General features: G+C 34.4%; 1 protein-coding gene across 3 annotated transcripts in view; it reads right to left on the reverse strand.

Moving 5' to 3' along the window:
- The window catches only part of CNTN6 (contactin 6), a 256,106-nt gene that overhangs the window by 77,789 nt on the left and 157,750 nt on the right, over nucleotides 1-20,567 (reverse strand). For all 3 annotated transcript variants that reach the window (XM_010970580.3, XM_074344451.1, XM_074344452.1), the window contains 2 exons: nucleotides 12,374-12,577; nucleotides 10,021-10,123 (listed from right to left, as the gene is read on the reverse strand). In XM_010970580.3, the coding sequence (XP_010968882.1) occupies nucleotides 10,021-10,123; nucleotides 12,374-12,577 (307 nt within the window). The remainder of the gene's footprint in view (nucleotides 1-10,020; nucleotides 10,124-12,373; nucleotides 12,578-20,567) is intronic.

The following is a 20,567-nucleotide window of genomic DNA, read 5'->3' on the forward strand; positions in this document are numbered from 1 at the left end:
ATATAAAGAAGTAAAGGAAACATTATATATGATTTATTAATAATTAACTATTATATCATTAATATAGCTAACATTTATTGAACACATTATATCCCAGGCACTCTGCTAGGTGCTTCATTTAAACCACATAGTAACACTAGGAGATACAGGACTATTGTTACTAACACTTTGTAGATGAGGACTACAAATTTTTTTGACTGGGACTAAAATAGTTAGGGTAACATGCCCAGTATCACATAGTAAAATTTTTTTTTTGAAAAAGGATTTGAACTAAAGTCTGTCTTTTCATAGTGACTGAGCTCTAAATCACCATGTTTTGCTTTTCCTGCATGAACTAACCAGCTACAACATAAGAGTCACCTTATTAGGCTGTATAATATGTGCTTAGAAGTATATTCTTCATCCAGTGAATTGATGTGTTTTATAACCCATGGGTAGAATTCCTTTTGTCCAAGGGCCAGAAGACAAAATCAGAGAGTGTTTTGTAACATATTGAGATACCTCTAAATTTCGGTAAAGGTTCTAGAGATGGGTTCCAACCAAGGTCAGCTGGAAAAAAAAGGAGGTAACTTTTCTTCCTTCAGCTGAGTTCCAACTTGGATTTGAAATCTTTCTCTCTTGGAATTGCCAGTTACCTAAAAAGTAAGAACTGTGGGTCTCCTGAGAAAGGTGGTGATAGACTGGGAGAGAAAGGATGAAGAGTTACTTGCAGAAGTATATATATATATATATATACTTCTTGGATGAGTTTTAAAGCCTTTACCTTAGTTTAATTTTAGAAATGACAGTGTAAAAATCCAAATTTGTTTTTTGAAATAGAAAAAAATGAAAGGAATGTTTGACATTGGATTCAGTGTGTGTATAAGATGAAAGGAGACCCAATTTCTAGGCTGAGGTCCTGTTTTTTGAAAGTACACCCTCTGCAATTTTTCTTGAGGAGAATTTGGCAACACAAATCAGAAATCTTAGCTCTTAAATTCCTTTTATCCAATGATTCTAATTTTCTACAAATATACTGAGGAAGTTCTCATGGCAATAGGCAAAATATAGCCACAAGTATATTCCTTACATTATTTTTCATAATAACAAAAAATGAGAAAAAAGGAAAAAAATGTCCACAGTAGGAAACTGGTTGAAAATATACATTTGAATGCCCCACTGTCATTACAATTGAGGGTATAGAAGACTGTTTAATGACCAGGAGATACATTCATAGTATATATTTTTAAAATTACTTTACAAAAGAATATGCTGAACCACTTATAGCAGCCAAATAAATCAGTATTGGATTATAACGCAAAATATAAAACAAATTATCTACTAATCAATACTGATACAAATAAAGGATTGAATAAATTAATAGAGGGGGATGAGTGACAAATCTTATATGCAGAAGAATTCCAAATAAATTACATAGATTCAAAGCTCAGAGGAGGTGAAACATAACTCTGCTCACTGTGGACAGTACATATTGACCTCTTTCCAACAACTCAATGTGCAAAGAGGAAAATGAGGAAGTTTATTGTAGAGAATCCAGACAAAAACTACTTCAGGAGGCCAGTATCAGCAGGTATAGATCATTTTGATGGAACAGTAACCTCGTTAGGATGTGATGATGGCACTTTACCTTTGTGGTCCTCTTGTCCAAGACCCTTAACCTCAGTCTAAATATGAGGAAAATATTACATTCATTCCAGTAGAGGGCCATCCTACAATAAAACTGACCACCACTCCTCAAACTGTCGAGGTCACCAAAAACAAGTAAAGTATGAGATACTGTTAGAGCCAAGAAGAGCCTAAGAAGACAAGAAAACTCAATGTGGTATTTTGGAATTAAAAAAAAAAAGCATTAGGTAAAAACCAAGGAAATTTGAGTTAAGTATGAACTTTAGTTAATTTTAAAAAGTATTCATGTGGGTTCACTCATTTAAAAAAAAGGTACTGTCTTAATGCAAGATGTTCATAACACGGGAAACTGTGTGTGGCATTATATGGAATTTCACTATACTATCTGCTCAATTTTTCTGTTCTAAAACTATTAAGAGTCTATCAATAAAAAAAAAATAGATGAAATGGGAGAAAAAGAAGCAAGAATCTTCTGATTCTCAGAGATAGAAAAAACTTCAATAACAGCCTAACATTAGTTCTACAAAAGAAATTGATAGTTACTCCCTCCAATCTCAATTTAACAAGGGGCAACCTGGGGAAAGGTTAATCAGTAAAGCTCCCAGAGTGATTACCCTTGAATCTTCCTTTTTTGAAAATTTGTAAGGAAAGAACAGATTCTAGGAAAAATGTGTATCACACGTTGCTACGCCAACCTATTTTCAGCAGTCTGCAAACTCCATAGGGCCTTTATGTAGTCATCTGTATTTCCCCAGGACCAAGTCCAGAGTCTGCTGCTTGAAGAATTTCTTGTGACTAAGTGAAGGAATAAAGAAATTAAATTATTGAATGAGGTATCCCATGCATATTTCTTAAGTTAATAAATACTGGAGCTTAATTTGCCAAATCAGTGAATGGGAGGATGTCAGTAATCCTTATAAAGATTAAACACATTATCTAGAAATGGTAAATCCATTATTCTGAGCAAGTCATTGAGAATTGTGTTTGCACCAAAATATAATGCAGAGACCCCTTCTCTCCCTCCTGTGTATTCCTTTTTACCTCCTCAGCCATTAGCAACACTAACAATTGCCATGATTAATAAACTTGTTGCAATTTATTGATTGCCTATTATAAGCCAGGAACTCTAGTAGTTAAATAGGGAAGTTTAATCCTCTTCTTACAATAATCCTCTTCTCTCTATCCTCCACTTATCATCTGTCTGTCTGTCTATCTATCTATCTATCTATCTATCTATCTATCTATCTATCTATCTAATCTATGTTTTATCCTTTGTCTTACAGATAAGAAAACTGATCATAGTGGCCCTGCTATTGACTGGGAAACTAAGAATGTAAACCTTGATATCTTTGAATTCAAAGTCTGTGTTTTTCCCAGAACACTGTTGTCTTGAAATTTTAGTGAATCCAATGATAAAAACTTCAGTCCTAGGGTGAGTGTGTGTATGTGTGTGTTTGTTGAAGGTTAATGTCTTTCAGTTTCTCAAAGATTTCAAGGTTTGTCAGTTCTCAGATTGGCGTAGACTTTACCATATTATTTTATGCCAAGCAATGTAAAATCATGATAAAATGCAAAGCAGTTAACAGGAACCTAAAGAGTAGGTTTCAGTACACATGTGGGGCAATAGGACAGACTATGCCTAAGAAAATATTATTCTCTCTACCCACTCAACTCAATGAGGAAAAAAATATGTTAAACTACTTATTAGACATTCAAATAGGAAAATTTTAAGATATCTCTCTCACTTAAAAAAAAAAGTGTTAAAAGCTTGAAAAATCACAATGCACCTAGTTTGATTTTAAAATACTGCTATCATCCTGAGGAACCTGAGCAACCTTTCTGTGGTATGATCTGTGATGATGTCCATATGTGTAAAAAGAAAAGCAAACATCAAATAGCTGCTCTGTCATCTGAAAGTTCTGGAATAGATAAAAAAACATCTTGCTGAGACTCCATATTTATTGCTTGACATTAATAGTCAAGCTGGATATCTTTTCCTACATAAACTAGAAAAAATAAATAAGATAGACATGTATACATAAATATAGTATGTATATTTACTATGCATGAAGGCTCCAGAAAAAGTAGGAACATTCAGTGCAGCTACTAATTTTATTTACATTCCGGACCACTGACAGCAAAGCTACTAAATTAAGATTCAAAAAAAAGGAAAAGAAAAGAAAATATGTTTGGTTGTTTATAAAAGCCATAGAAGAGTTATGAAGTTTATCAGTTTAAATTCTTTACTGAGAGTAAAAGCTTATATTTTCTTGAAAGGAGACACACAGATCTATCAGTCAGTCATACTATATTTGCATAGCACCTATCCAAGGAGTTTCTCAGGGTATTTCACAATACAATTAATTTGCAGCTTAGATAATTAAGAGTCTGCCATGTTAAACAAATGAGACAAAGCTGAGAGCTGAATGCTGTGATCATGTCAGCTCTGAAACTCCAACACAGAAAGTTAGTTACATATCCCCAAAGTCATAGCAATTTAAGTTCAAACAGGTATCTGAAATTTTGTCTTAATTGTTCCATACTCGCATTAGCCTATGGTGGTTTGGAGTCTATGAGTAAACACTCTCACCAGCCTTCTGTAGACCTCACTCTCTATACTCCCTGCCTGCATAATTGCAGCAGCCTCTGAGGTTGGTTGGTATGTTTCTTGAGCTCCTCCAAATTATCTATTCCAGATTTTTATAAATGGTATATATATGTCATCATCACATAAAATCCATTGGTGTGTATGCTCCTCAGTGACCCTGATTGATTTTTGGAAACACTTTTTTCTTCTTGATCAAAAACAACTTGAATTTTGAAAAGGTTATCTTTTGAATTATTAAAAATTCTAATATGAAAAATTAAACTTACTTTTTTGCTGAAATACTAGTAATTACAGAGAATCTAAATGGGAACTATATCCATAATTTCATTCCCCAGATAACATCTTTTTACCATTTTGCTGAAATTTTTAAACCTTCTTTTAGGAAGACATTCACAGAATTGAGGGCTAACTATATCTGCACATGGGTAATTAATCCATTTTTAAAATAAGTAACTTGATGTAAATATCAAATGGCTATGAGTATGAGTTTTGAAGTCAGAATCAGTGAGATTTAGATTTGAATCCCAAATCTGAATTTATGTTAGTCAAATTGTTTCATTTGTCTAAACTTCATCTTATATACCCTCAAAATTAGCATTAAAAAATAACCTGAGTTTTAGCTGTATGGGAATAAATGGAGCTACCTTTACCCTCCTGCTGGAAACAATTAGAAAAGTAGACGAATATATGGGCACAAATCTAATTCTAGAGATACAATGGGCAGCGCAAACCTGTGATCCCCAAAGGAGGGGAAATACGTGAAGTAAGCTGTTGGTATCCCTGGTTTTCTATCTATAGGGAATAAGGAGGCAAACATCAATAGGACGTGATTGCATCACTGAATAGAGGAGGCACAGGTGACTGAAGTAGTTGGGATGGCAGAGTAGAGTATGAGAGAGGATAGGAGTAGAAAAAGAAAAGGCCCCTAAAATCTACATAACAGTGACACTTGAGTCTAAGTGAGGAACAATATCCAGAGCTCAAACATGGCCGGGAGACTTTAAAGTTCCACCAAGCTAGAGAAGAGAGACTTAGCAAACATTTGGAGCATACAGTAGAGGGGTGCATCTTAGTAGTAAACTAGCCTTAAACTAACATCTACTCTATATCTACTCTAAGGATGCTTAATAATAAGCTACAGGAAGATCAAGCAGTTTTACAGGAACTTAATTGCTGTCAGTAAAATTCAGTACTTGATTCCACATACAACAAACTAGTGAGTAAAACAAAAAATAAGTAGACTGACAGATACAGAGAACAAACTACTGGCTACCAATGGGGAGAGGGAAGCGGGGGGCAATATAGAGGTCATGGGTAAAAAAAGGTTTATTACAGAATTATATGAAATCATGTGTGTGAAAATTTTGAACATTATAAAGGACTGCAGAATTTAAAGGATCTTTCACTGAATAAATTAATGAATAAATAATAAGCTGTATCAACAATCTTAAAAAAAAAACAGTACTTGAACTAAATACACCATAATCCAGCATTCAACAACATAACACTTATGTCTCGAATTCAATTTAAAGATACTAAATAACCTAAAAAGCATTTAAAAATAGGAATCATGATTAGGAGAAAAAACAGTCAACAGAAACAGATATAAATTACAGAGATGATAGAATTAGTTAACAGGGACTTTCATGTCATCAATAGGAGCCCTTAATAATGGCAGGGGATTATAGCTAAAGGAACTACAGACCTCAGACTCTAAAAATGAAAGAGTCTCTAGGGAAACCCAAAGACAACAGGGAAAACAAAAACAATAGAGGAAATTTTAGTCTCTGACACCAAGACTACAACAAGCAGTAAACACAGCCTAACCCCTTGCCAGATAAACATAAAAGTTACCACCATAATCTAGTGCAAAATCAATTCCTTGCACCTATTATTGCATCATATATAGGTTTTAACAACAAAATAAAAGTCCCGTTAAAGAGTACTGTCTTTAGAGACAAAGTTAAGTGTTAGAACCAGACTCAAATACGGCAAAATTTTTTAAACCATTAAACTGAGAATTTAAAATTACTAAGATTAATACACTAAAGGCTCTAATGAAAAAAGCAGACAACATGCAAGAACAGATGATTAATGTTGCAGAAAAAGGAAATTCTAAAAAGATCAAAAGAAAATGGTAGACATAAAAACACTGTAATACAATTGAGAGTGCCTCTGATAGACTCAACAGTGGAGTAAACATGACTGAGGAAAGAGCAAGTGAACTAGAAGAAATATCAATAGACACTTGCCAAACTGAAATGCAAAGAGAAAAAAAGAATAAAAACAACAAACAACATCAACAAAAGAAAAGAATATCAAAGAACTGGGGGCAATTATGCATGGTGCACCAAATGTCTAAAGGGAATACCAGGAGAATGAGGAGAGAAATGAATAGAATAAATATTTGAAGTAATAATAACTGGAAATTTTCCAAAATTAATGGCAGCTATCAAACTACAGACCCAGGAAGCTCAGAGAAGAACAAGCAAGATAAATGCCAAAATAATCTACACATTTAAGAGAAGGAGTATTCCCAGAGATAAAGGGCATTATTTCCTAATTACTCAGGAAATATTTCCACAAGTATTTAGTGAAAACCAGTCAGTATTTCAGGAACTGTCTGAGGTCCTAAAAATGAAAAACTAAATCAAAATAAGATGTGGCATTTATCTGTGTAATTTTTTCTCTTTATATAACTTCTTCTTATTAACCTGTTCACCTACTTATTTTCTTTCCTCTGTCCCTCCTGCCTTTCCTTTCTTTCTCTCATTTACCAAAATACATAAATCTTAGTTTCATGAATGTATAGTTTAAAGCATAAATACTAGTCAGTAGTTGGTTAGCAAAAGAGTTTATAAACATTGCTAATAAGAGAAAAAACAAACTTTGTATTCTCCTCTGAATCAGTTAGCTTTTTTCAGTTTTTGGTGTATGAAACGTATTACAGAGAAGTGCAGGACCTCAGAAAGTGAATGAGATTTAAATGGATTTGTACAAAGCAGTCTCCACATTTGGAAAAAAAAAAAAAAACCCAAATGCTGTACAGCAACATTTTTATGAAGAGATGTCAGAGAACACTATTTATAATTATTGTTCAATAGTTTATAAAAACACTTGCAAATAAACCTACTAGTAGCGATTTATAACTTAAAAAGCAAGAAGTTTGATTTTGTTATTTTCAGATTGCTAATTATAACCTACCATATAATTAATTTTCTAGGGAATATGTTGTTTTTTATGTTTGTTAATGTTGCAAATTTAGAAAAATCAGAATAGTCTTTGGTAGATACCAAAGTTTATAATGAACTAAAAACACCCTTTAGTGTGTTTGCAATGTTACACAATGCAGCTTGTTTTCTGAAAACTGTTGGTGAGTGTATATAAAAGCTATTTGTTAGTAGCTCACATTTGTGTAATATTTTCCAGAGTATACAAAACATTTTCATATACATTCTGTCCATTTGAAGAAATAAATCTGTATTTTAGCTACACAAAATATACTTTTCTTACACAAGGCATTTTAACATTATCACTTTGACCCCATGGTTGCTTTGGACTTCCCATTTTAACCTGCAGGAATTTCAATTTTTATATTAATGGCTTAATACAATTTATTAATATAAATTGATTAATATAATTAATATAATGGATTAAATACATAATTTAATTGTAATTAATTTAATAAATATAATCTCAACATTTATTAATTTTTTCCAATAAAATCTTACAAAGTATACTCTAGTAAATCACTTATTTCCTTGACAGTTTTCTATGAAATTCAGTTCAGTAATTCTCACCGTTTTCCCATTCTTCCTTAATTTTATTTTATATGCAGTAAATATTTATGTATAAACTTTATAATGAGCCTATACTTTATCAGTTTTTTTCTGGTACATACACATGAGGTTTGCCATATTTTTACATGTATTATCCATTCTAATCTTGAAAAAAAACACAGGAGGCAGGTATCACAACCTTTTTTGGATGAGAATATGGAAATTCATTGAGGTTAAGAAGCATGTTTGCTAATGGTCAGACAGCTTTTGAGAAAATGGGGAATTCAATCTGCCTCCTCTGGCTTTGAGAGCAATTATCTTAGCCATTTACTGAAAAATGTCCAAGTTCAGAACTTAAAATCATGTGGGAGTAAGTTTGAAGTGCCCTTTTCTCAAAAACATGAAATTGAACACATTACTTCTCCAACCTTAGCCTCATTTTCTGCATAATATAATGAAAATACTATATTTGCACAATTATGAAGATTATGTATATCACATAAATTCTTAGTTATAAATGATTAACAAGTGAAATTTATTTATATGAGATTCTTGGAACTAGCCTTAATCATTTTCAGTTATTTATTATATAAGAGTAAATTTTAAATGACAGGAATCCATATTTTCTAATGCCAAATATCATAGAATAAGCTATCAATATTCTTTTTAGATACTATCTTTGGTATTCTGTTTAAATAAATCAACTAATTCTCAAAGTACTGAGACAAACTTTTTTTTATGCTTTAATTTCTGAGGAAGTTTGAAAATGTTGAAAGTTCATCATATCTTAAAAGTTAGGCAAAGAAATAAAAACTGACAAAGCCTCTCTATGTCACTATCTTAAGAATAATTTGATCAATCAGTAATTATTTATTGGACAAATACCATCCAACCAGTATTGTATAAAAATGAAATGTGGTCCCTTAAATACATGAAAAATGGATAACTTGAGAAATTTAAAGATCTACAAGATTTCATACATAGAAAGGAAGCTAAAAGATTTAGTAACTGCCATTACTTGGATTGCTTAGTATATTTACTTAATAACAAAATGGAGACTTTTAAGGATGTTTTCCATAGTTTGGAATGTAAATCACTATTTCTAAATGTGATGTCCACATTAGGAATACACTCTGGATTTATAGGTAAGCCCTCAAAGGTGGTAATGAGAATCAAGTCTCTTACAAAAAAAAAATATGTTTTATAAATAAGAAGAGTCACTGTTACCTGGGAGCTTGTTAGAAGTGGAGAAATTAGACATCACCCCAGATCTGCAGAATCTCAATTTAACCATGCCCCCAGGTAATTCATATATACATCAATATTTAAAATGGCAAATCTGGTCTATCCATCTGTCTCTTCGTTACTTGGTTACTAGTGTTTATGGGAATAAAAATGAAATTTGAATATTGCCAAAAAAGCAGAGAGATGTGGATATTCTATGCAAAAATGCAGGTATTTGACAGCCTTCAAAGCTTTCCAAACCTGTTGCAGATAAACAGTTAGGTTAGTAAAACAAAATGCCTCCCCTACCAGGGCTGGTTTGGCTCAATTCTAATTATTGTCTGTGAACAGTGGCATTTAATTAGCCTTATTTTGGAAACTATCAGTGCAGGTTTTTCATTTACAAGAATGGTTGATTAATTAAGCAAGGAGACACTCCAGGCAACATATTTCTGGATGTAGAACGAGATGAAGTCAAGGATGTGTTGAAAATCTAGTGACCTGCGCACCATCTTGTAGAAGTGCACTTATTTTTTTTGCAATGTGCTGCCTAAATAGGTTTCATTACGGTCAATTGAGAGTAAATGTCAGCACATTTATTGGGGAATTATCGCCCCAATCATTTTCGGAGTATTATACGTGTTTGTTTAAAGTCCAGTCAAAAAGTTCCACTTTTGCCCAGCATTTGAAATCTGTTTGCTAATTTACCATAGAGCAACATTTGAACACCAAAATATTTGTTTGTTTAAATTAAAACAACCAGGAAAAAAAAAACAACCTTACTTTCCAAGGGCAAAGCATTCCAGTTTTACAGATGAATCCTTTGCAGCTTGTATAGTTTCAGGAAAATGCACTTCAATCTTTGGTTCATATTCCCCCATCACACCTGTTAAATACCAAAAGAACTAGCAGCATTTCTAGAGAACAGAAGTTTTCTCTGAAGTAAATGCTTTCTTTACCAAAATCTGATTATTCTGTCCTTCAATTAACAGTATTTTTCTTATACCTTAATGAGTTACAGAGAGCTGAGAAACTTCATGATGCTATATAAGGAATTAGTTTATTTCTCTCTCCCCTAAAAAGGAAATACCTAAGATATATCAAAGTATCAGAGTAGAGACATTCCAAATTTCCTTGTATTCCACAACAGCATCTTAAGGGGAATTAATGTTTCCAATTAAGAACTGAATATACCAGATTTTAAAATGCTTCTGTATTATCAATCAAGTTTCTTCTCTAGAGATTTCTTAGGTCTATCATCCCTTCACAGAACTCAAGGACCAGATCTATTTAGGAATAAGGAAGTTTTCAGCTAACACTGTGTAAGAGGTCTGATGCAGCACCTCTTAATTCAAAATATCAGCGCTTTTGCAACAAAACCTATGAGGTAACCAGTTGGGATACATAAGGACATAAATATTCTTATGTTGGTTTATTAAGGTTTTACTGCTAAATGAATTTGCTGTACACTTACAAAAACATTTCTGTTCTTATAATTTTAAACTTTTCAAAAGGTATTGTGGATATGGGCTAAGATAAGAATAAGACAATAGTCTAAGGTATTGTAAGTATGCTATCTACCAGATGAGTTGGAACAAACAGAACTATATCTCTAGGCTATCTTCATTAACATAATTAATTTAATCAATAACAAATTGAGATTCTTTGAATTTTTGAATTTTTTTTTTTAGTTATATACCAAACACTAAGAGTAATACATTCCTATAAATGATTTATTGGTGGCCAGTACAATTGCACAAAGCATGAAATTTATAAAATACATATAAAATAAAAATACATCATTTTTAAGACCTTAATCATTCCAGACATTCAAAGAGGCTATGGTTGAGGAGGTAGAGAGTACTACTTCATTCAACTAAATTAGTAAGTTTTATGTTTTCTATTTCCTTGACATTTGATATTTCTTGAGTGACTACTTTGGAAGATGTTTCTTTTTTTGTTTTTTAAAAATATTGTGTATAATGCTTCTGGTCTATTTTTACCATATTATGTTGAAAAGAATAGAAGGGATAGAAGAATGCAGAAATTGAGAGGAAACAGAAACTAAGTAGACAGGAAGAAAACAAGAGGGAAATAAGGTAGAGTTTCTATGTATATCTTTGGCTTATGAGTTCTTCCAGTCATGAACAGAATGCTCACTGAAGGGGAGAAATAAGACTTATGAGTAAATCTAGTGGTTTCTGAATTCTAAATTAAGACCATGCAAACATCTTTGAATAGTTAGTGATTATGAAAGCTCTGTATAAGAACTCCCTGTGTGGAGCTAGTTCCATGATTCTGTCAGCCATTGTTAGCATTATATTTCTGCTTTTCTTAAACTCTTTGGAGAGGAGAAAAACACCATGAAGTATTATATTTCAAGTCCAGAATCTGGTTATAAAATGCATCAACAGGTTTTCTAACTTTACATTTCCCTCTGTGAATATTTAATTAAAGAATCAACTAGAGGGTTTTTTCCTACTTCAGTGACTTTCTTAGGTTTTCTAGCTCTTTAAATCTCGTGGCTTGGCTAAACTACAAAACTCATCAGAGACCAGTCTGAATTATGTTCCTTGCAGGAATATAATTAGTATGAATCTTGTATCTCATTTTTCTTTGGAATGCTCATAATTAACATTGATTTGATTTTCTTTCCTTGGATGTGAGTTGTTTACCTGTCTTGCCAACCAGAAAAATAAAGAGTGAACAAAAGAGACAAATATGAAAAAGAAGGCAGCATTAAAGAGAAGCTATATCATATGTTCATTGAAAATGTATTAATTCCATTAGTAAGTTTGGCAGCAACCACACATGTACATATATGCTGCCTATTGCTCCAAACAATCTTCGTTTTTTACAATATACTTCTTAAGCAAAGAAAAGATGATCTGTTCCAATGCCAGAAAAGACAGAGCACAGTATCCCCAGAATCATATATACTCTACCACATGGATAAATTATATAATTTTCTATTATTTTTGATAATACCTGATTTTCATCATATTTGTGAATTAAACCTCAACTAATAGATGATATGTCTCCACTGAGCCAGAGGGAAGCAGTAAGCTCTATTGATCTCCCCCAGGCTTCAAAAGCCATGAACAAAATATATTCTCAAGAAAACTCAGCATCTTACCATCAGTGCGCTGCACTAAAGGAGTAGGTGGCCCTTGAACACTTCTCTGGGCTTCCTTGTTTGTTATGAAGCAAGTGTAGTTGCCAACATCTGATGGTTCCACTTTAGCAATGTACAAGTTTCCTGTCTCTTGTGATACAAACCGCCTTTTGTCCTCTTGGACATATAAGGGGTTATCATTGAAAGTCCATGCATAAGATAAATCTGGAAAACAGAAAAAATAAGTATTAGCCTTACTCCATTCATTGTTATCTGAAAGTTCTGTACCCTACATCTCCATAAATAGATTAAAATTGTGCTCCTGTTTCTACAATTTATACCTGTTGTCCTGGTATAACTGTAATATTCCCTTATAGTCAAATATATCCCAATTTGGATGATATGGTCTCCCTGTCAGTCATAGGCTTTGTGTGAGTAAGGATGTGATGATGGGGTGTCAAAGGAATAAGGAGATGAACTTACTAAGAAAAAACTGTAAGATATGTAAAATACTGTTGGCTCAACACGCACACTTATTTTCTTCAGCAATACTCATGTTAAAGCAGTATTTCTCAATATGCAATCAGAAGGATGCTGACAATAATCATGCTTTCGTGTACTTGTTACCAATTTAACTTCAAGGACTTGTAAGTTCAAGGACTCTACCACTAATCTTGGAATTTATTCAGTCATTACATAATTTCTGAGCGTGCCTATTTTGTGACCATTTTTGGACTTAGAGTACAAGAAAGTAAAGCCTATGCCCTGTAAAGCTCAAGCACTTACAATTCATTATAATTATTGGGAAGATATGTGCTTTGACAGAAATAACACAGGGAGCCTAGAGAAGGAGCCTACAATGAACTGTGGTCAGAAAGTCGTCTTCTGAGAAGAATTTCATGTTCAAACCAACAGAATTGATGAGAGCTATCCAGGCAACAGATGATCAAACAAACATTGCTCAGAGAGTGAAGAGTGTGAACAAAAGCTTAAATATGAAAAAGAGCACGTCATTTTTGCTAAACAATAAACCTCTGGAAATATTATATATAAATATGATTATAACTATATATAGACACATACAATCAATACAGTGAACATACTATAAAATGCACAGATCCTGAGTATTCAGTTCAGTTAGTAACAGGCTAAATCCTATGTAATCACCACCCCAAAATAAAATATAGAACATTTCCATCTCTTCAGAAATTTTCTTATGCCCTTTTTTGGTCAAATTCTTATCAGTGTAACAACTACCTGATTTCTGTCATCATAGGTATATCTGCCAGTATTTGGATTTCATAAAAATGGAATCAAACAGAATGCACTGTTCTGTGTCTGATTTGTTAAACATATTTTTAATGTTTCCCTATGTTGTTTGGACTATCAGTCAAATTATCAGTTCTTTCCTTTCTATCACTGAGTGATATTCCATTTTGGTGACTTTCTTGTTGATGAGCATTCAGGTTGTTCTCAACTTGGGATCATCATACATTAGTTTGAAATAAACCTTCTTTTCTAAGACGATGGATATTTTTATTTTTCTTGGATAAGTTCCTAGGAGTGAGCCTAGGAGTGAACATAGATGTATGTTCATAAAAAACTACAAAATTTTTTTCTAAAGCTATTGTACCAGTTGATATCTCCATTAGCAGTACATGAGAGTTAGAGTGGCTCCACATCTTTTCAAAATTTATGTGTTGTCATTTTTTATCCAGAGATCCTTGAGCAAAGGAAAATATTCTAGTGGATTAAGATTTTTTAAGTGTGGTACTATATGGAGGTTAAGAAATTACATGTATTGTGGAAACTAGGTAGAACTGAACTTATGTCCAGGAAAGTGAAAAAACATAACTAGTTCAAAACAGAATCACCACCTTCCCCCAGAATAAGTGGAAGGTGTAGGTGCTGGGGGTGAAGAAGAGGGATATGCTAACTAGGTCAGGACATCACACACTTGGAGACCACAACTCACAGAAGAGCACCTGAAGCAACTAGGGGCCTATTGTCCAGACAGAGGTGGTAGGTCATATTTATCATCTGCGCTTATATTAAAAATGGGTGCAGAAGCAAGACATGGTAGAGACAGAAAAAAAGGCTATTATTTCTGGTGTGTTCTAGCAGTCTTCTCCAGGTAAAATCAGACTACTTAAAACATTCTTCACTAACTGTACTGACTTTAAATCCTCAAATGATTCAGAACCAGTGAAGATTAACAGTTATTCTGACCTTCAATCAGATCCACATCAGAAAACTCACGAGAAATTGAGAGTGTGAGAGTTTTGCCAAAAAAAAAAAAAAAAGAAGCATTTACAATACACTTAGGTAACCAGATTTATTAAAGAATGAAGATAAGAAGACAGGAAGGAGAAACAAGAAAAGAGTGAGTCTACAAAAGACAAACTATTAAGAGGAGCTAAATCAAATCAAATCATATATATTCAATTATATATAAAATTCTGACAATAATTTATAAATGATTTCAGTAAAAATAAATTCATCTGTACAGACAGAACTCTGACATCATTCTCAGGAATGAAAAAGATACGAGGGAAATACATGACAAGGAGGAAAAACAGCAACAAAAGGGCCACTTAAGCATGAATTGTGAAAATGCACAAAATGGTATTAAACCTATAAAAGTATTCAGGAAGAAAACAATCCAAGATGTTATGTGAAAAGCATGCTGTGAATCAAGATGTATAATATGATCCCATTAAAAATTATGTATTTGTGCATGAAAACTTATGTGTATATATGTGTGTGTGTGTGTTCATACAAATTATTAAATTTAGAAACCTAGGAATGTATACGGTGGTTTTCTCAGGGTAAAGGGAAGGAATACTAAAGACTTTTACTCTCTACATAATGTATCTGCCATTTCAGAACCTTTAAATACTGTGTAATATTAGTGTAAATGGGAAAAAGAAACAACAGCATGAAAATATTATCAGGAAAGATAAACACCAGAATTAATTACAACTTACTAAAAAATTAAGATACATACCATTTTTTATTCTTATTCTAAACCATTCAGATTGGCGTATTTTATTCAGAACACATTAGGAAGCTTGTTAAAGTGCATATAACTAATCCTCCTCCTAGCAATTTGTTTCATTAACATCTGAGTGAAGTACCAGGGAATCTATTGTCAACACTACAAATATCTTGTGGTTGAACTATAATACTATGTTCAGAGCACCCTTTATTGATAGGAAATTAAAAATCACAAGTATATCAAGAGATAGATAACCAAATGTAGCAAAGGCCAGAAGTTAAGTCACAAAAGAAAGTGGTAAAAACTTAGCTTTTGACCTTTTGGTTGGGGGAAGGAAATAGGGAAGAATGATTGAGCTGTCTTCATAGGTTGAGTTGCTGTCATCTTCGTAAAGCACTCTCCACTGATGTCCAGAAAGCAAAAGTAGGACTGGTGGCTGTTGAGGGTTACAGCTTGCTGTTTTGACTGTATTAAAATACTGTAAAGTCCAGTTTAAACTTCAGAGTTATACTGGATGATTTATGAGGTAATGAGTCCTCTGTCATTAGAGATGACCAAGCAAAGGAGGGATGAGCATTGCTTGAGGTGTTGCAAAAAAAGATTTATTTTTGCAATGGTTGGGAGGTTAAACCTGTTTCATAAATGGTCTACTCTACCCTCAACACTGCTTTGGTATTTCTAAGAGTCTGTGCTTTCAGATCAAGTATGCATAAATGCAACTTGCTTTTTATTTTTTAAAATATGCTTTGACATTCTTGTCCTGTTCCCAGGTATTGAATCCTCATTTTCTTTTGCAAGTCTCTACTGGAGTCTTTTATCATTTCGTGTGGTCTCCTGCTTCTAAGTTTCGTTACTGATGTCCTCTGCTGCCTCACTTCTAGCCTGTCTTCACCAAAGAGGTGCTCAAAGGATTTTTGTTTGAAACTGGAGAGCTATCTAGATAGTAAATTTTTCTTCATTATAAAGAAGAGGGGAAAAAATGTAGTTCAGATTTCCCTGTTGTCAGTGACTCCCGATCTTTAGAACCTTCTTTGAAATAAAGACAGATCTTGAGCAAATTCCCAGGTCCATGTCTCAGCTTAGGGATCGATCTTTATTCAGTGCCTATGTGGGGAGCTCTCTGAAATCCAAGGTAAATCCTTTCACTTAACAGAAATTACATATTGCCACTAGTGCCCAGGAAATCTTTGTATTCTTTACGCTATAATCTTGGGACCAGAGATTGTAATTTTCATCTCTCCCTTTGGTGAATTCATCTTTATCTTAGTCTGATCTATTCCTACAGGGGGTGTTTCCTTCTTCCATAGTGGAACATTTAGAAGCTTCTGGAAGAATATGGTTCAGAAATAAGGACAATCACATAAGGAATAATTTTAAAAAACAAAGAAGCACTTTGATTTCATACATGTTTCACCATTCCAACAATTTGTTTGGTGAGGCTAATGGGATATTGCTAATATGCCTGCTTTACAGAGGAAGACACTGGAGTAAGGAGTATAAATGTAATTTCCCAGAATCATGTTGTTAACATGTGAAAGGGGTAGAACTTGAACTTAGATAATTCAGATGTCAAATCCTTTGTTCATTCCCTAACAGCACCTATCTTCTTTTTTGTGTATCTACAGCAGATCCTCTTTTTCTATATCAGTATAGTCTTCTTGGATATTCTGCCTCACCTCAGACTTCCAAACCCCAGCTCCCTGCATGTCTGAGCCTACTCACATCAAGGACTATTGTCCCTCACCAGCCACTCCCTCCCCTATCAATACTGCCTGTCCTGTGTTCAGTTTCCTCAGAATCTTGTAGAACACATGATTAACCTGTTACCTGAATTACTCCAGTGTACTTATAGCTACTACTAGCAGGGAGTAGAACACATTTGTCAAACTTCTAAGAAGGAAATCTTCTCTCTGAAAAGGCTTCCGTTTAATTTTAAAATGTCAGTGTGCATCAGAATCACCCAGAAGACTTGGTAAATCATAAACTGCTGGGCTCCACCCTCTGAGTTTCTCATTTGGTGGATCTAGGGAGAAGCCAGAGAATTTTCATTGCTAACAAGTTCCCAAGTGGTGCTGATACTGGGGAAACTCTGCTTTGAAAATCACTGCTATTAATGACAGAACTTGGTCTCCTCTGTTGATCATGCTAGAAGGAAATCTGGATTTTGATAAAATGGTGGCCACCTTGTATATTTGCCTTGGAGTGGTATGTGGGAGCCTGAAGAAAAGGATATTCCTCAATTCATAGGTTCTTGGAATGTCTGGGATGGTAGGGACCTGAGATTTCTTCCAGCCCAGCCTCCTCATTTCACAGGCAAATAAGCAAAAAGGAAGACTGCAGTAGCTCTGAGGTTACAATTCAGGTGTCATTTTGTGGCCCTCTGTGAACTAGTGAAAATATAAAGCTGCACGTCCTTCCTGTCACTTATTTTTCCTCCTGCCTCGCTCCCTTCCCCCCACAGGCTACCTCTTCCCATACATCCAAACAGCCAGCCTGCAGTGGGGGCTTTTATCTATTTTGTTCCATTATCAGCCACTGCCGTGCTTAATTTGTGTATTTTTTAATGGGGAAAGAAGAAAAATACCTTGCAAATTGGAAGTTTAAAATCCTTCCCATTTGGCTTTTCTTAATTAAATGTATAATTCATGAACCACTTAAGTTGAAACCATTGAATTTTTAAATATTTTCTCCACCATCTATGACATTTGTCTGTTATTAATGATTGTGATGTTTTTTCTTTATGATGATTCAGCAGGAACATTAGAACTGAATGCTAATTGGTCCTCCCTGAATCAGTCTGTATTTTCACATTGACACCATCCTCTACAATTTCATTATTATTAGAAATGGCAGATTTGCAGTAAGCAGTTGAAGACTACGTGCTGCTCTTTCAAGCATACAACAAATCCCATTTTCTCCAGAGCGTGATTATGTTTTGACATCTTTTACAGCCCTATATCGTGTACTGCAGTATTTAAAATATAGACACAAAGATATATGCAATTATACCCATTATATGGGATGTAATTTTTATTAGAGGGGAAGCATCTCCTGTGAAAGAGACCAGTACTGATCAACACTGACATTGGGAACTTCTGTTGGCCCTGTAGAAAGGATCTCAAGATTGGTAGCATGTTTCTTGAGGTAGAAAATAAATGAGCAGAATAAAGAGTCTGAAGCATAGTGCTCAGATTTAGTGGGTAAATTCCCCCCTTTGGAATATTCCAGTATGTGTGTACTTTACTGCAAACCTTGTGTAGTGCTCCAGGGTTAAATGTGGCTGGCTGTTAGCTGGTAAATCACGGTTATGTTAGCTCAGTGGTGAAAAGCTAATCCAAGAAAAATAATTTCTTTTCTGGGTTGAACTCATTGATATTTGTGGTGAGCAAGTTTATGATGCAAGCCAGAAAACTGCCCCACCTTTATAATCACTCCTATTTCAGTTCACATTTGTTTCACAATTACTGCTTGACCATCTAGTTTTTATTAGGTCCCTTTGATTTATAATACCTCCTGTTTGGAATCATGGAGATGGCTGCTTTTGTGGCCTACAAACAAACAATAAAGGTCCTCTGAGTTCTTGTGGTTGTTGGCTTCCAATGAACTCTAGGTCAGCTTCTGCACTGGCAAATCCTTCTTGGAGAAGCAATAAAAACTAAGCCAGCTTCTGGGTAAACTTCAGGGAATCCTCCAGTTCTAAGGAAGACTGGGCAAGTCATGGGAGAAAATACACAAGGACAAGACTTCCTCTTTCTTCCTCAGTTTCCGTCCTCCATGGGTGAGCTTAATATAGTGAATGTAAGAGATGGGCTACACCAGTGGTTCTCAACCAAGGATGCTTTTGCCCACGTGGGGATATTTGGCAATGTCTGGAGCCATTTTTCATTCTTGCAAGTGGAAGAAAAGTTGCTGCCAGCATCAAGTGGGTATAGGTCAAGGATGCTGCTCAACATCTTTGCAATGCACAGGACAAACCCTGTAACAAAGAATTATCTCACTCTATATTGTCAGTCGTGTTGACATTGAGAATCCCTGGGCTATTTAAATGGTAGCAGACTATAAAATGAGAGTTCTGTTTGATGTGCTGAAAAGTAAGGAAAACATTCTTCCTGGGAGTGAACAAGATTCTGAATGTGGAGAGAGGAGATGCAAACCGTGGGATCTAGAAAAATTAACTCTGGGACTCTGGTCCTGCGTGGAGTGGGAGAGCCATAGTCTTTCTGGTTCTAATAATGTGCACTAATTTTAGACAAATCAGTCCACCTCTCTCGGTGGTGTTTACATCTTCTCCAGTAGAGATCAGAACACTTGTTATCTCCTGTTATACTTTCTTTAGTAATTATTAGGTGTCTGTTGTGGCCCGATTATGCCAGACAAAATTAGTCAGTAGACTAGAAGTAGTGGTGGTTAGATAGGCTCCTTTGAACTACAGACACGTGATCTTGTCCAATTTAACATTAACCTCTTTAACATAGTTACTCAGTTTGGAAAATGGAGATGTTTTTCTAGAAAGTGTTGTAAGAGTTAAGGTATACCAAATGCTGAACTGAATGCCTGGTGTGTATTAGGCACTCCTTATCTTATCAAACCATCTACTTATGTATGGTAACTTCCAAATTTAGTTCTCCAAACCAGACTTTTCTCCCTAAACACATCAATTCAACTGACAACTCAAGAGTTTTCACTCTGCAAGCTAGACATCTGAAAGTTAACATGTCTTAAAACAAATTCTTGATTTCCCCTATCCCCAAATCTGTTCCTCCTCTATTGGCCTCATCCCAGAATGTGGCACGCCTTTCTTCCAGTTGCTTAACCCACAGGTTAATTATTATAAATTATTTCAGCTATCCCCTGTAAATATATCCTGAATATGGCTACTTATGCACCTGCCCACTGATATCATCCTGGTTCAAGGCACAATTTATCTCTAACCTGAATCGTTGTCATCACCTTTTAACTGCTAATAGCTTTGTCCCTTTATGGTCTATTTTCAAAAATAAAGTATTAAAACTGAAACTCAGAGAAAGCATGTCATTCTTGTGCTCAGTATCATACAGTGTGTTTTCCAGTGTGTCTCACTCACTGGAAAATTCAAAGACTGCAAAATATCTTCAAAGTAGTGCTGACATTTCATCTGCTCTCCTGTTTCCTCATTTTTCTTTGTCCACAAATGCCTCCCTGCTGTTCTTCCAACATGATACAGGCTTACCATGGGTC

The sequence above is a fragment of the Camelus bactrianus genome, chromosome 17 (assembly GCF_048773025.1).
Source record: "Camelus bactrianus isolate YW-2024 breed Bactrian camel chromosome 17, ASM4877302v1, whole genome shotgun sequence".
Classification (NCBI taxonomy): domain Eukaryota; kingdom Metazoa; phylum Chordata; class Mammalia; order Artiodactyla; family Camelidae; genus Camelus; species Camelus bactrianus.